General features: G+C 41.3%; 1 protein-coding gene across 1 annotated transcript; it reads left to right on the forward strand.

Moving 5' to 3' along the window:
• Positions 1 to 101: 101 nt before the first annotated feature.
• urb2 (URB2 ribosome biogenesis homolog) lies at positions 102 to 13998 on the forward strand. The gene is made up of 12 exons (XM_080458459.1): positions 102 to 200; positions 662 to 820; positions 1338 to 1514; positions 1689 to 2833; positions 2958 to 3096; positions 3201 to 5670; positions 6127 to 6287; positions 6461 to 6571; positions 8347 to 8589; positions 10333 to 10429; positions 11130 to 11263; positions 13102 to 13998. Exons 2-12 carry the CDS (start codon positions 695 to 697, stop codon positions 13297 to 13299), a joined length of 5001 nt encoding a protein of 1666 aa, XP_080314585.1. The 5' UTR covers positions 102 to 200; positions 662 to 694; the 3' UTR covers positions 13300 to 13998.
• The last annotated feature ends 1287 nt before the right edge of the window (positions 13999 to 15285 follow it).

Below are 15285 nucleotides of genomic sequence, written 5' to 3' on the forward strand. Positions count from 1 at the left end.
AAAACCGCAGTTTATGCAGAAATCCGTCCTAAATTAAAGTAAAATGTACTTACAGCTCTTCGGATTGTTTTTCATCGACTCTCGATTGGTTGAGCCTGGCCGGCGAGGTGAAAGTTGAAAGTTCACTTACTGACAACAGGAGGCACGTGTGGATGTGAAAGTAGACGTTATAACAAGTGAAAAGGGATACAAAACTTCATGTAAGTATCGGAAAACATCTGAGTATGAGTCTTAGCGGTGGGTTTTTTGCACACAGACACGTAGCAGCGCCATTAATAGCTTTTCTTCACATAGTTGTTGTGCTATCTATGTAGCTGCTTTCCTTTAGCCTGAACGCATGTCAGACACTGATGATAGAAATAGTACATTTTCTTTATGCCCTCGCCCGCATTAAACTCAAGATAACCCTCACTTCACGAATCAGTGTATCGAAAACTCATATTTGAATTTATTTACTATTTGTCACACTCGTCAGCTGACCGCTAAACAGCAGCTAATCAGAGCTCCATGGGGTCTGACTCAATTTTCATGTTTTATGATATTTTAATCAACATTTCCATCTCTTGTTATGTCGTATCTTTTGTCTTGTCTTCGGTTAATTTAGTCTCTCATAATATGACCCATCATTGTTTTGATTGCTCCTTACTTGTTCCCTCTCCAGGACTGTGCCTTAGTCGTAGCATCAGCTGCAGCAATGGCAGCCATCTACTCAGGTATCCATTTGAAGCTTAAGAGTCCACAGACTCCATGGGAGGACAAATTGAAGCTCGCACGTTTTGCCTGGATATCATCTCAGTGTCTGCTACCGAACAAGGAACAGGTGACGGGAGCTGCTGACACATGTTCAGGAATGACTGTGATACCTTTGCTCCTTAATGTATACTTATGGTTCCTATTCAGTAGTTGTCATTAAGCACATGGTATCTTGGGCATTTCCATCCCAGGGGTGAACATGGAGCTACACAATAACTATTTAGCTTACAGTCAGTTTACCTCTACACACATTATTTTTTTTAATTCTGGGAGGAAGGTGGAATATTTGGCAAAGCACAGACATTAACATAAACCGTGCTGGCTGTGGTTGAGATTTAGGCATTTATTTTGTGATGCAGCACTGCTGGCTACTATTTCTTCCTTCTGCTCCACTAAGTACAACATAATTACTAAATTGTTGTAACAAACAACACCTCTACATACCAGACATAAATGCATTGTTATTAATCACATAATACTGTACACTCAAGCCAAGTACAGAATGTGACTGATGACTCGATACAGTTAAATTCCAAATAATTTTCTGTTCTCTGCTTGACTGCTTTGACCTTTTCTGTCTCTAGGTTCTGTTGGATTGGTGTACTCATGCCCTTACACTAAAGTACAATAAAAAGGTGGAATTTTCCCAAGATGTTTTGGAAGGCCTTTGGCATTATCTTGATGATGTGCTTCACAGCCGGAAGCTCCAGTCTCACCTGAAACAAGGAAAGACCATCACTTTGAGGCTCAACATGGCACAGGTACTTATATATTTGATTAAAAGAGCCAGAAAACTAGGAAAAGATTGTCACGTTTGTTATGGAACCGATTTGTCTCACTTCTTATATAATTTGTTAATGTAGCTTTTATACATCTCAAAAAGCAGCTTAGGTCATCATTAGTTTAATCAACATTTACCTTCTGTGTACCTTTAGATGCTGCTTGAACGCCTGCAGGAGTGTGCTAATGCTGACTCTAAGCACTTGGTGTCTGTGCCCACCATACTGAGTGTATGTCAAGGCATTCTCTCTTCTCCTGCACTGTCGTCTGTTTTTACTACCAAGTATGAACTTATGGTCGATTTGTTGGTCAAGGTCTGCTCATTGGCTTGCCGAGAGCTGCAGCAGCCATCGCTGACAGGACACCAGAAGACAAATGAGCCGATTATGAATCAAGACGAACTTGTTTCTGAGTTTCTTCAAACTGAACCTGATGTTCATTTGGAAAATTCCCAAACTGAGCTAATCTCTGCCCCTTCCAAGCCAACGAAAAACCTCCAATCACCAAATATATTTGAGGTGCTGCTTCAGGTGCTGTCGTGTTATTTGTCAGTGCAGCGACAACAAGCAAACCCAAACAGAGTTTTTACTATGGTCACCAACCAGCTGATACAACCACTGGTGCTGCTCCGTCACTTGCTGACTTCTGGGGAAGTTACAGCTTCTCACACTCATTTGGGCCTCCATCAGCAGATGTGCAGAGACATTCGCACCAAGATTGACACTATCCTTCAGTTAGCTCTCTTTCCCTTTGAGCTCCTGACCTTATACAAGGATGAGCTTCTTCCAGCCAAAGAGGATTCTGGCAAACGGGCTACTGGAAGTGCTAAAGGGCCTTTGAAGCCAGTCAGTGCAGCACTCTGCAAACTAAGTGCCCAGGGCTATTGTGAGCCATCACTTCACTACCCTGTAAAGTCCAACAGTTTGTCTCTGCTGTTTAAGTTTTTTCTGGAAAGATATGGGAAAGTGAAGGGGGAAGGTGAGGATGAGAACAAGATGCTGTGTTTCTATTTTCTCACCAGACTGGTCCCCGTTTTAGATCTCCATCCTACACAGCACTCAGTCTCAACCGCAGAAGCAGAGTCACTGGGCTCTGTTTGCCCTCAGAGAGTGAAGGTGACTTCTGCTGTCAGTTCCCCAGAGAGCTGGAGTCTGGCTCTGCTGGCTGTGGAGTCCTTGCTGAGCCAGACTCTGTCAGTTGATATTTACAATGTAGCTGCAGACAGAATACGACATGGAGAGGTTCAACTCAGCTTTTACAGAGCCTTGACACAACTGCTCTTCAACGAAGCCCAGCCAAGGTAACAATCACTCTTCCTGTTTTGAAGTTATTTTCTCATAAAATTTCCTTTCGCACAAGATAATGTTGACAAATAATTTACCTGGCCTTGCAGTAGTTTGACTTATTTTCTGTTTGATTTTCAGCATACCATCCTGGTACCGCTGTTTAAAGGTGCTCTTAAATCTCAATCATCTCATTCTTGAACCAGACCTGGACCAGCTTTTATCCTCAGCTTGGGTTAATGCTGAATGCATGGAGCCACGAGTGCAGCGAGCCAGACAGGTATGATTTCATCAATCACATCATATGCCACAGTTCAAATGTTTCTAAAAATCAACAAACAATAAATCAAGTAACTAAAACAAAAAAAAAATTTTTACCCACAGCTCATGGTGTGCAGCCTCCTCCAGACATACGCAAAGCTCCGTCAGCTGTCTCGTCTCTTCTCTGAGCTCGTGTCTGTGATCTGTCAGCCTGCTCTCGACAACCTTCGACCTCCTCTGCTACCTGAAGGCATTTCCACATCACTAAAGACTTGTCTTCTTGGCATACCCCAATCCCAGGTCTTAGAGATCTGCTCATTAGTGCTGGCGAGCATCAGGAAATTTATACTGCCTGACCTGTTGAAGGAGGGAACTGATGCTGAGAAGATGGAGATTGATGGAGAACCGACAGACCAAGAGATGACAGATGCATCTCTGAAACTCTCCTCCCTGAGTCAGCTGCTTCATGCAGTTTTATTCAATCTGAAGACTTTAGACAATTCTTCTCCAGTTCCCTTGGTCAGACAGAGTCAAGACATGATGGAGAGGATGCAGCAGTTAGTCCAGGAGTTACACTCGTTGACAGAAAATAAGTCTAAGGAAGCAGACACAAGTTCAGTTAACGAAGCAACAAGAAATGACAGAAAGTGCCTTAACCAAGAAATGTTGGAGAAGGTTTCGCAATCTAAAAAAGGATCTCTATGGGAACAGCAGACTCAGGAGGCTGCCCTCCTACTCAGATACACCTTGATAGAAGTGGACACTCTCTTTGAAATCCACTGCAGCAAATACTTATCTCTTGACTCAGCCCACTCGGCAGCAAAGAGCATAGACCAAAGTTGCCCTCGTTCTCTTCATGTAACTCGCATAGAGAGTCTTTTATCAGGGGAAATCTCACCAGCACACCTTCATCCCTCCCCCAGCAGCAGCCCTATGCGCTGTCTGCTACTCAAGCTCCTCACTTTACAACAGATGAGGAAGATATTCATGGATGGCACCTCATTTGGTGAACCCACCACTACAGCATTGCTACAGAGAGCAGCTCAATTCATTTTAGCTAAACCAGAGTTTGAGATGAGTCTGAATGGAGAGCAGGTGTGGGATTTGCAGATGAGTAGCTTAGATATAAGCTCCTACCCCGTAGCACACTGGTATCATGTTGTATCCAACTTGCCATTGATTATTTCCCACCTGAGTGCAGAAGACATGGATTGCATAGCAGATGTGCTTGTTGGTTCCCTACTGAAGAGAGAAATCTACAAATCTGAAGATCAACAGCTCGGCAGTCTCACTGTGTCCCTCATATCTTCAGAGTTACTCCAGAGTTCAGTTCTTCCTGAGTTGCCCTTGCTGTTCTCTGCCGTAGTTAAGTCCTTAGCACTAAGGATTATCCATGAGGTAAAGGCAGCACATCCATTGAAGGTTTGTCGGACCCTCCAGATGTTTCAGGAGATAGTAACTGGAGTTTCAGAGACAAACATTAGTCACTCTTTGTCTACACTGGTGAAAAATGAGACCCTGGTGGAGGATGTGCAAGCATCCACTAAAACTGGAGAGGCGTCTCTACTGCTTAGCAACACAAACGTCAAGGAGCTGGTAAATATTCTCCAAATCCTGATCAAGTTAAATCCAGATGGGATGAGCTCTGAGGATCTCTCCTCAATTTTCCTCCTCCTTTTTTCCTTGCTCACCTTCACTTCCAGCCAGCTAGACCATATGGGTGATGGCACTCCTGAATCTGAAGGTGGTACTCTGTTCCTGAGAAAGTTGCTCAGGACTCTGGCCTATCTTCTGGGGGGTAGAAACATCCATAGTGTTTTGAAGGTTATCCATGGTGCTACTCTACTGCAGGCATCTGTGTCATCTCTTCTTTTGCATAGCAACAGTGCAAAGCTTGAAGCCGCTTGTTCTGCTGACCGGTTGGATTTAATCGAGGCAATACAAGACTTCATAAAGTCTTTGGTTCAGTTGATCATAACCAGAAACAGCAGTGTTCGACTCAACCTGGACCAGTTTACCACCTACCTGTCCAGTGCAGTAGTGGCAAGTAGAAAAAGCACAGTACCCAGTTCAGGAGCATCCATATCATCTGTTCATCTTCTGCTGGCATGTCTGGCTGCTTTCTCCCAGGCAGTGACCTCAAACTTGGGACGAAACAAGCAAATGGATCAAACTTTAACCCAAATGCTTGCAAGAACAAATGTTTCGCTCGGACCAACTGTGGAGTTTGTCCTTAAGCAACAAGCTGCTGCTCAGCCTGCCTGCATCTTTGGTCAAGCCTTTATAGTCGACGTTGTTAGGGTCATGCTTCATTGTGAGCTGTCCTCACTGTCAGTGGAGGAGGACAAGGAATGTGCCACTTTGTCTCATATGAGCCTTTATCAAGGCTTCTGCCATCAGATCTTCAGAGAAATCAGCTCTGCTCAAAGGCCCATGGATTTCCTTGTTTCATCGCTCGAATTTCTGTCAGCGTTTTATAAAGCAGTGGAGGAGACAGAAGGAGAAACAAAGAAGGAGCAAGAAGAGGTGAAGAAGGCAGGAAAGGAGGAAGTGTACATTCAGATACTGCAGAATGTGCACAGACTGCTCAAAGGTAAATGTGTTTACATTGAGAAAAAAATCACTCGTACTTGTGCAATCTGCCTGTCTTGTCCATTTGTTGAGTTGTCTTGCATTGCACATGGACTATAAGTTTATACATTCTTTTGGTCTGGTTGAAGTAGATTTAGCATTTCTGCAACATCGTGATAGAAAAATACAGAATTAAAGAGAGGTAAATACATTTTACGAATGAGTGTGGCTCTATGAGGCTTTGTGTTGAACAGATAATGCAGTCTTTTTTTAATTGAGTACATGACTAAAGTTTGCGGTTACTGCTCATTAATTTATTCAGTGGTTCTCTAAAGAATTAAAAATGTTCTTACATTACTTTCATTTAAAAAAAAAAAAAAATCAGATATTGTAACTTATGTGTGTCTATACTGTTATAAAAAGGCAGATGTTTGTTATTGGTTGATTATATTCTTAATTTAAACATGTTTGACTTTAGCTCCTTGGCTCTCTGAGGAGGATGTTTGTAAGCTCGAGCCAGCTGTGCAGGAGTTGTTGTGCCAACTGTTGGAGAAGAGCTCAGCAGATAAGTTGAACATGCTGCTGCTGATGGTCAGAGATGGACTGGACATCAGCAAGCTGGGAGCAGGAAACTACAGGGTGAGGGCCAAGTCCAATTCACAGAATTTATGTTGTTTTTGTTAAGATTATTGTCATGTTTTAAATGCAAAGCTCATTTACATTAATTTAAAAAGCTGTGACTAATTATGGCTGTGATGTGAAATATTTCGATGAACTCTTTTGCAACTCTTCCCCTGGCGACTGTCTTACAGGAGGTGTTATCTGCCGTAATCCTCATAAAGCTGCTGTCCTGTTGTCAGTTACCAGAGAGCTGCTTTAAAGCACTGTGGCTCATTGCACCCCAGATCATATCGGCTATGGTGGTAAGAAAACTGCACAATCCCACTCATGCATAGACACGTACTGAATTACAGACAGCTGGTAAAAGCATAGATTTCACTTCAAGCATGCACACTCACAGATGAACACACCTGTGTATAGATAGAGTGGGGTATTTGATTGGTATTGAAGATAAATCTCAGATCAGTAAATATTCTATATATTTAGACTGAAGGAGTGTTTACAATATTTTAGAACGGGGGAAAGTAGTTCATGACAGTGGTTTCTCACCCAGTGTTTAAGGACAAGCAGAAATTGTAGCTTCGGGCTTTCAATGATGTTTTGAATCAATGGTTTAGATACAAAGAAAGCAATGTTTGTATAAAATGTCCCTTGATAAACTAAAGTGCCCTCTCCGAGTAAGATCTTCTGTACTGCTTATAAAATAGCAATTATAATATTGTAATAATTTCAAGTAGTTACATTAAAATCATAAACTGACACTTCCCACTTGCACATCAATGTTAAGACAAGCAGGGGGCAGAGCCATGCTGGGAATATTTGACAGTAAGCTCTGAGGCTTGACTTATCAACAATGATGTGCTGCTATTCTATGAAGAAGCTATCAGCAGTTTAATATGTGATTTTTTTTTTTTTTTTACTTTCTTTTATTATTATTCCTACTTCATACTTTTATTCTCTAATTTATTCTTTCTGAGACAATACACATGGCCGTTTTTATTGGTATATTTGTCCATTGAATATTAGCTGAGGTGTCTTTTTGATGGTTAAAATTCATTCAGCTCCTTGGTGTGGGACTTTTTGTGTGCTGCTGTGCTGACATATTTCTGTGGCATTTCAAGTAACGAAGTGACTGTTGATATGTTGGTAACGTCTATTGGCTGACTCTTGTCAAATATCAGCTGTGAAAAAGCCCTGTGGGTGTTTTTACACTTGGCCATTTTCGCATTTACACACTCATGCACACATGCATGTGCACCAGTTACCTGCATGCATCTCGACAATTTTTTCCAAGCTGGTCAGATGTTTGTAGTTTTTCCGAATTTCATCTACGTTCTGCAGTCTTTTTAGCCTATTTGCCACACGGATATTCTGCCTCACTGGTTCTGCTCCAACTATTGTCATTCTGATGCTCTGGTGGTTCTACTTGCTCCTGGACTCCATCATCCCCAATGCCATCCAAAGCGTTTGAAATTCCTTTCAAAACTATTGGGGGCTTGCAAATAACAATGTCCACCACCTGTAGCTGGCTTGTCATAACCACACTATGATCAACAAGTCACCCGAGATGCACATTTCATGTTTGACTGGCTCAGCATTCCGCAGATTGCATCCAGCACATTCCTCCTGTTTCTATCTCAGGCCTTATGTTGTTCCAATGCAGGACTAGTTGTAACAATATTAGACAATCGCAGTTCTTTAGAGCTTTTTTTTCTTATATTCAGACCAATAGAATAATTTATTATGAATTCATATACTTTTGTTGACATGGATCCATAACCAGACCTCATTGACTGCCCGAATATTAAAACAACCAAGCGACAAGTAGCTTTATGTCTGAACACTAGCCACACAGTGGCCCCCAGCAATAAGAGCTTCCAATCATGGAGAAAAATCACACGCATGTGACACATTTCTCCTGTTCACAGTCAAAAACACACATTAATGAATAGCTGGTAGATCTTGAAATTATCTTGGAAAATGAGTTCTCCAGCCATAAACTTAAAAGAAATGTTAATCATCCTAAATGTGGCTGTTTATTTCTTTCACTCAGTACTTCTATTTTTCTGTGTTACAGTCTCTTGTAAGAACATCCAGTCAGGACGTCTCTCTGACTCTTCGCTTCACTCTTCCCACTGTGACATCAATGACGACACTGCTTCGACAGGGGGAGGGGCTCATTCCCAACCATCACCATGTGGTTTTGGTGCTGGGAGCACTGCAGTCAGTGCCCCTCAACCACATGACCCCACGTGTCTATGAGTCTGCCTTCCTGGCTGTTCATGAGGCGCTCTTTGCCATCCTCCAGTGTCATCCGCAGGTATGGACACACTAATTAGTAGACTAATGTCTAACTTTGAGAGTAACAATGAAGGGGTCAAGCTTTGATTTTACGATGGTGCTGGAATCCAAATATATCAATGAAAGAACTCTGACAGACTCCATACACACATTCCAGATATGAGTTGAGGCCCAGCTGGGTTTTGATCATTTTTTATTTACTTGTCACTCAATCGTTTAAAAGCCCCTTTAGACTGTTGAATCCCAGAGTGTATTCACTTTATAGCATCACACAGTATCTGAGTATTACACAGCATATATTAGGCTTTCTTGTTTGTTTTTAAATCATTTAAAGATGTGAATAAGTCAATCAGGGTATTCATGTTGAGTGATTTTGAACTGGAGACTTCAAACAACCTGATGGCGATTATTGAATCTGTGTTCTGTTTCAAAGTGCTTGTGGGTAGGAAAATATTAACACCTCTTAAAAAAGATCACTAACAACTTTCCTGTGAAGCAAGCTTGCTGCTCATGTGTAGTGAAGAATCTTGTAGGTTATCCATGTTTGTTTCAGTCCATGGTTCGATGAAAATGTGGTGTGTGTATATATACACTCCTGCAGAGTCTCTCGGATGCGCCACAGGAATGCATCATTCAACCAATGGATATTGTACCTCTGCAGTACTGCTGCAGCTGCTTGAAAACTTCATAACATCGCTCTTGAATTGTTTGCATGACAATCAAATTCTCAAGTATGTGCTATCATACAAGTTTTAAAAGGTCAAATCAACATTTACAGTCAAGAGTTGGCTTATTGCTGGTGTCACTGTGATAATTTCTTTGTATGTGACCATTATTTTGTACAGCAGTACAGAAACAGGCCAAGCTCCAGTTAACTGATATCAGATGTTTGTAAGGACACAAGAAGTCTCAAAGGGAGTGAGGGAGGGGGCCGCCAACCCAGAAACAGACAACAAGGAAATTGGAGAACTTTTATGGAGGAAGCGAGGAATGACAATTGAGACAAGAGATGAGAGAAGAAGTTGGTGATAAAGATTTTATTGGAATGTGCTGTTTGAGGGAAATTTCTCCAGCAAGTGGAAAAGAGGTTGTGAGCTGGAGATGGGCCGTAACGGAGGGTGGGAGGCTTTGGAGAGGAGAAGTTGGCATGCGGAGTAGGCTGGCATTGAGGTGGTTTAGGTTGATGGAAACCATTGCCAAATGGTAACCAGAGTGGGTGAGATCATCCCCCGCTCGTTTGTATTCTGCATGCCTCTCCGTCCCACCCTCAGTCTCCTGCAGGCCTTCAACAGCGACCAGAGAGGAGGGAGCAATATGAACAGAAATGCAACGTAGCTCTCGTGGGCGTCCCAGTTTCACATATTGTGAGCTGTGTGTGTTTAGGGATTCCACCAATTGAGCTGTCGAAATAGTGTAATTGATTTTAGGAGCATGTTGAGCAGATTTTTTTACTGTGGTTCTGTTTTCAACATGTGGAACTTACCTCTTGAAATATTTTTCACACATATATACTCTGCGACAGTATCAATTCAATACGTCTAATTTAGATGAAAGTCAACCGTTTGAAGTGTGAACAGGAAGAAACATATTAAGTCGCTTGGAAATCTTCAATAATAAAATGATCTGTCTGATGGAGGGAAATAAGAAGGCATGTGTTTATTTTTCTGAGCAGTTAGGAGTTTGACCATCTTTATTAGTATGAACTAATATAGAAAATGTGTTTAATTGTTTTGACCATACACAGTTTTTCCCGTGCTTCCAGGTGGTGCTAAACGCAGCCCCGTCGTTCTTGAACGTATTCAATCGCCTCTTGGCGTCTATCATGCAGGAGGGTCGGCAGAGGGGAGATGGAGACTCAGGTAACACTCACAGAATCAAATTAATATTCTTGTCTTATTAGCTGGAATTACCATGGCAATAGAGGTGTTAAAACAAAGGAGCATTTTATGCCATAGTTTGTGTGAGTGATTGCTACCAAGCAAGAATTTTGATCATGTTATCAAGGCAGGATTTTAAAACATCCAAAAAAAACATCTTTTCATATTATGTGAAACATTTGTTGGCAAATGACTTGCATTTGCTGTCATAACAGGTTTTGCCTCTGGTTTGATGTTTGACAACAATAGCATTATAGCAGACTGCATTGTGCAAAGTGGAGTTGACAGGCACTCCGAGTCGTGCCCAATCATATTTCAGCTCTTTTGGCAGCATCTGATATTTACTCCACAACACCAGCAGCAGCAGCAGCGTCCCTGAAGTGGAAAAAAATTTAAACGATCCTCACAATGTTGACACATTATTTAGGTTAAACTATCAAAAAAGTAGGTCTCTGTTGGAAGGAGAAAAAAAAAAAAAAACTTTGTCATTAAGGAAACAGTTTATATATAATAAGAGTGCTGTGGGAGCAGTGTTGAAGTATTGTTAATTTTTTATATTATTTTTTGTTTTTTCTGTGATTTGCTTTTTTCTCTTTTTTTGTTTATCACGTATCATTCATGATATGTAAAGGTGCACCTCTCAACACCTTGATAAGGGAACTTTGTCCTCTGTTTTGCTCAGGCTCGGACACTGGTGTGTATATGCAGTGCTCCAGACTGATAGAGAGAATGTACTCTCACATTGCCGCTGCAGCCGAGAGCTTCACCATGCTGTCAGCTTTTATGGTGGCTCAGTACGTCACAGAACTGCAGAAGGTATACACACACACACACACACACACACACGAAAATGGGAAAATTATTCTTATGGTTTTACAATGTAATGACAGAGCAGTCAACACAACACCTCACATACACAATCACAGATGGACATTGCACCATGAAGTCAATACAGTTCCTTTTCCAAACCCATCTGTCATCCCCTGTGATTTTGTACAGCTGACACACTCATACATACTCTCACACACACACACACACACACACACACACACACACACACACACACACACACACACACACACACACACACTATCACACTGTGTGGAAGAAGTAGCAGAATCTCAGCTGATCCCTTCATCCAGTCTGGTTTGTCTGATACCCGTTGAGCTGAGTGACGGAGACGCTGACGCTCAGAAGTGGAGATGGGAGGCATTTCCATTAGCCAACAGTAGATGTTCTCAAATCTCAGTGAACAGGTCCAGGATTACTTTAACTCCATGTGCTGGAGTAAAGCTTTAGGCTGGATGTTACCCCAGTACAGTGAGTCACGTCTGGCTCCTGAGCTTGGCTTCTTTCTACTGCCAGACTGTATTTAACATGACGCCACCAGCCTGAGTCAGCACTTTCCAGCAGTTACGCACTGAGAGGAAGACAAGAATTCAGACCGAGAGAAGTGGTGTGAAATAGGTGGTTTGGAGTCTTTGAACCCTTTGTGAGTCATCTTATAATACTGCAATTGGGTTTGCATTGGCTTTTAATGGCGCTTTCCAAAGACATGGTCCTCTTTCTAAGTCAGAGGAAATTCCTTGTGTCTGAGTCTAATGACGCTTAGCTGGAATTGAACTCTTCATTTATCACCCAGGTGTTATTAGACATGAAAGGAACTACAGTTAGTGTCCAGTAGAGTTTGGCTGTATTGATGAAGTTAGACATTTGAGAACTGAGTTAATCTTTCACTCCTGTAAAAATATTTGAATGGGGTTTGAACAGATTAAAGAGAAGTTGTTCAGATTTATGCAGAACAATGATAAATGTTGTTATCTTAGCCTCGACCACAAAGGTGAGCTCTGCTCTTCATATACAAATGTATTATCTTCTACGATATGCCGCTGCATGACTGAATGCTACAACCGTCTGTATCTTTTTCAAAGTAAAACCGCCTCTCGTAATTCAGACATAGAACATGGATTGTATGCAAAATAGCCTGTGTGAAACTATTACATTAATGTATACTTACAAGTTGACGATTTCCAACTTGTTGAAAGCAGAAGTAAAAAGTGGCAGGGCTGATTTCTAAGAAGTGAACAGCCCTCTGCAACAGTTTCTACACCTTCTGTTGTAAAAATACTGTACTGAGTTTGAAATCTCAACTTTGAATGTATTTTACCTTAAAATCAGCCTACATGTTTGTTGTTTCAAAACAGTTAATCCAATGATGATGTTGGTTGTTTTTCTGGCCATACGCCAAACATTAGCAATATTTACATTTTGCCTGACTAGATGGTGTTTATCAACCCTTTGATGCTTCTGTATGTGGAAACTTAAGGATGAATGAAAAGCCAAAATTCTGTGAAATACTGTATCAGTTTGTATGTTTCCCTTTGCATATTGCCATTTAAAGAGCTATCCTACCATAACAACAAGGCAGATTTATGGTTTTACTATGACCCAGAAAACATAGGCCTTTAAGCCAATTGATAGATTTTCAAAAAGCAAAACAGAGATATCATAAAAAGTGTTTTGACCTCGGATTCTTCCCCGAGGAGAAAACACTGCTCCATATTCATAGTTCTCTGTTCCACAATTATCTCCTCTGATGCCTTCAGCGTTCATATTCGCCCTCTGTTTTCTTGTTTTGTTTTTGGCCCCCCTAGGTTACCCTACGTCCAGATGTGAAGCTGCATCTGACTGAGGGTGTCTATTACATATTGGACCTGTGTAAGGAGCAAGATATCAAGTTTCTGATGGCCGGGCTGCAGATGGGAGTCAGAGAAGTGTTTAATGAACTGTACAGCAGCTACACCCATTACCACAAAACACAGAGGCAAGGAGAGGACAAGTACACCGTTTGAACTGCCTGAAGACCGTCACTTCCATTAAAGAAGAATACATTTTCTTTCTGTGTTTATTTCTGCTTTCGAGTAGGGAGCCTTGTGTAACAGCTTGTGGATACCAAATGATGTACATAGAGTGTAAACACAGTTGTCTCTGTCAAGGTTCACTGTTGATGTGTTTTTACTTCGAAGCTACCGTATTTACTTGTTAGTATGAATATAGTTGTCGGTAAAGGATTTCTTTGAATTCAGCACCGAAGCACAGGAAGAATTCTCCAGTCATCAGCAGCAACATTCAAACAAAGGCTGGGTTTTTTTCCACCCTCAACCTCACCTTGTTAAACTGATGTCTGTTGCATCATAATGTGTTAAGGAGTTTTGGTAAACAGAATTGCATTTCAAGGACAATTGCACCACCTTGTACATATACAGGTAAGATCAGTCTGGTTGCACCCAATTCACAAACCAAGCAGAGCACGCCTGACTGGTGGATCAGCTTCTGCGCTGCACTGATGCGGTCTGTACAGAAAATACTGATGGAAACATTGAAAGAGTTCCCGCTTAAATATTTTTGTTATCAATAAAACATTGATTTAATTAGAATCAATAGACAACATAAACATTTGCTGACAGTTGTCGACGTGCAAAAACTATGTTTTCAAATGTTTTTGTACCCAAACACAATGATTAAAATATATTCTCTTTGTCTCCATGTGGTATTTCATTTGTTTTGTAAATCCTTTTGTTTCTGTTTGAACTTCAGTCTTTGGTTAATAGAGGCATCTCCAAAACTGCAGCTTAATTTCCTCAAGTTTGCATACATTTTGATTTCATTCGGATGAGTATGGTAGGTGATCAGGCCGCATTTCAAGCCATCTTTGATAGGGAAGGCATTGGCAAACCTCATCTGGTGATGGGCAAAGATATGTTACATGGTGAACAGGTAGCCACTACATCACAGAGAAAATGAACCACACATTTGATTATTCAAACCTTCATTTTTTTTTTGTATCTAACAAAGTAATACCTCCTGTACAATAGCATGTCGAGTGTGAACTAGTTTCCAGTGTGGCGTTGTCGGGAGCTGAAGCCGATCCCAGCTAACTATAGGTGAAAGTGGTCAGTCCATCACTGGGAAAACACAGTCACTCACCTTCACAACTCTCGTAACACACACTTTAAACACACACATTCATGAATCAGGGTCATCGGGTCATCCGGGTACTCTGGTTTCCCCCACAGTCCAAAAAACATGCACTGGGGCGGCCCCAGCTGTCCAGGACAAACTTGTAAAAGAGATTATTAATGTCAACGTGGTTCTCCCGACTAAATAAAGGCTACATAAAATCTGCTGCTAGAATAGCATCCGATTTAAAAGCTGTGCAGGAGCATGACAGGAGCCACCATTCCAACTTGGAAAAGGAGAAGCCGAAATGCCTCAGACTGTGAAATAAACATGTAATCATTAAATTTACATTGACAATCTCTGATATTTTATGAGGTTTCTTGGGTTTTACATGATGAATACCTATAAAATATTGTTAGGATGTGAATTGCTGCCGTCTCTCTTATCATAATCCCCAATTAAACACACTCTTATCTTGCAACCCCATTGACTGGCTTAGTGGTACATGCAGTGTGTGTACAGCTGCAGAAACAGTGTACCTGCAGAGTTTTTATTAATGAAAGCACAACAACTGTCATAAAACTGTCACCGTGCTTCTCCGCTGAGAAGCTTTATAGTACAGATAAACTGAACTGGCAGTTGTTTTATTTTACTTTGAACACATCAAGGGAGCCGTCGATGCAAAAGTCAGGCAGTGAAAGATGGCTCAGGTTTTAATGCTTCAAAATGATCATTTAAATTGGCATTGTTCCAAAACTGCTTTTTTAAGGAACCTACAAAGGTAGTCAATATAACTCTGCTGACATGGAATATAGTTAACAGTTGGAAACATTGACTCACTTATTCCACAGCAGGCGTCATATAAATTAGATACTTGT

The sequence above is a fragment of the Lipophrys pholis genome (genome assembly GCF_963383615.2).
Source record: "Lipophrys pholis genome assembly, chromosome: 2".
In the NCBI taxonomy this organism is placed as follows: domain Eukaryota; kingdom Metazoa; phylum Chordata; class Actinopteri; order Blenniiformes; family Blenniidae; genus Lipophrys; species Lipophrys pholis.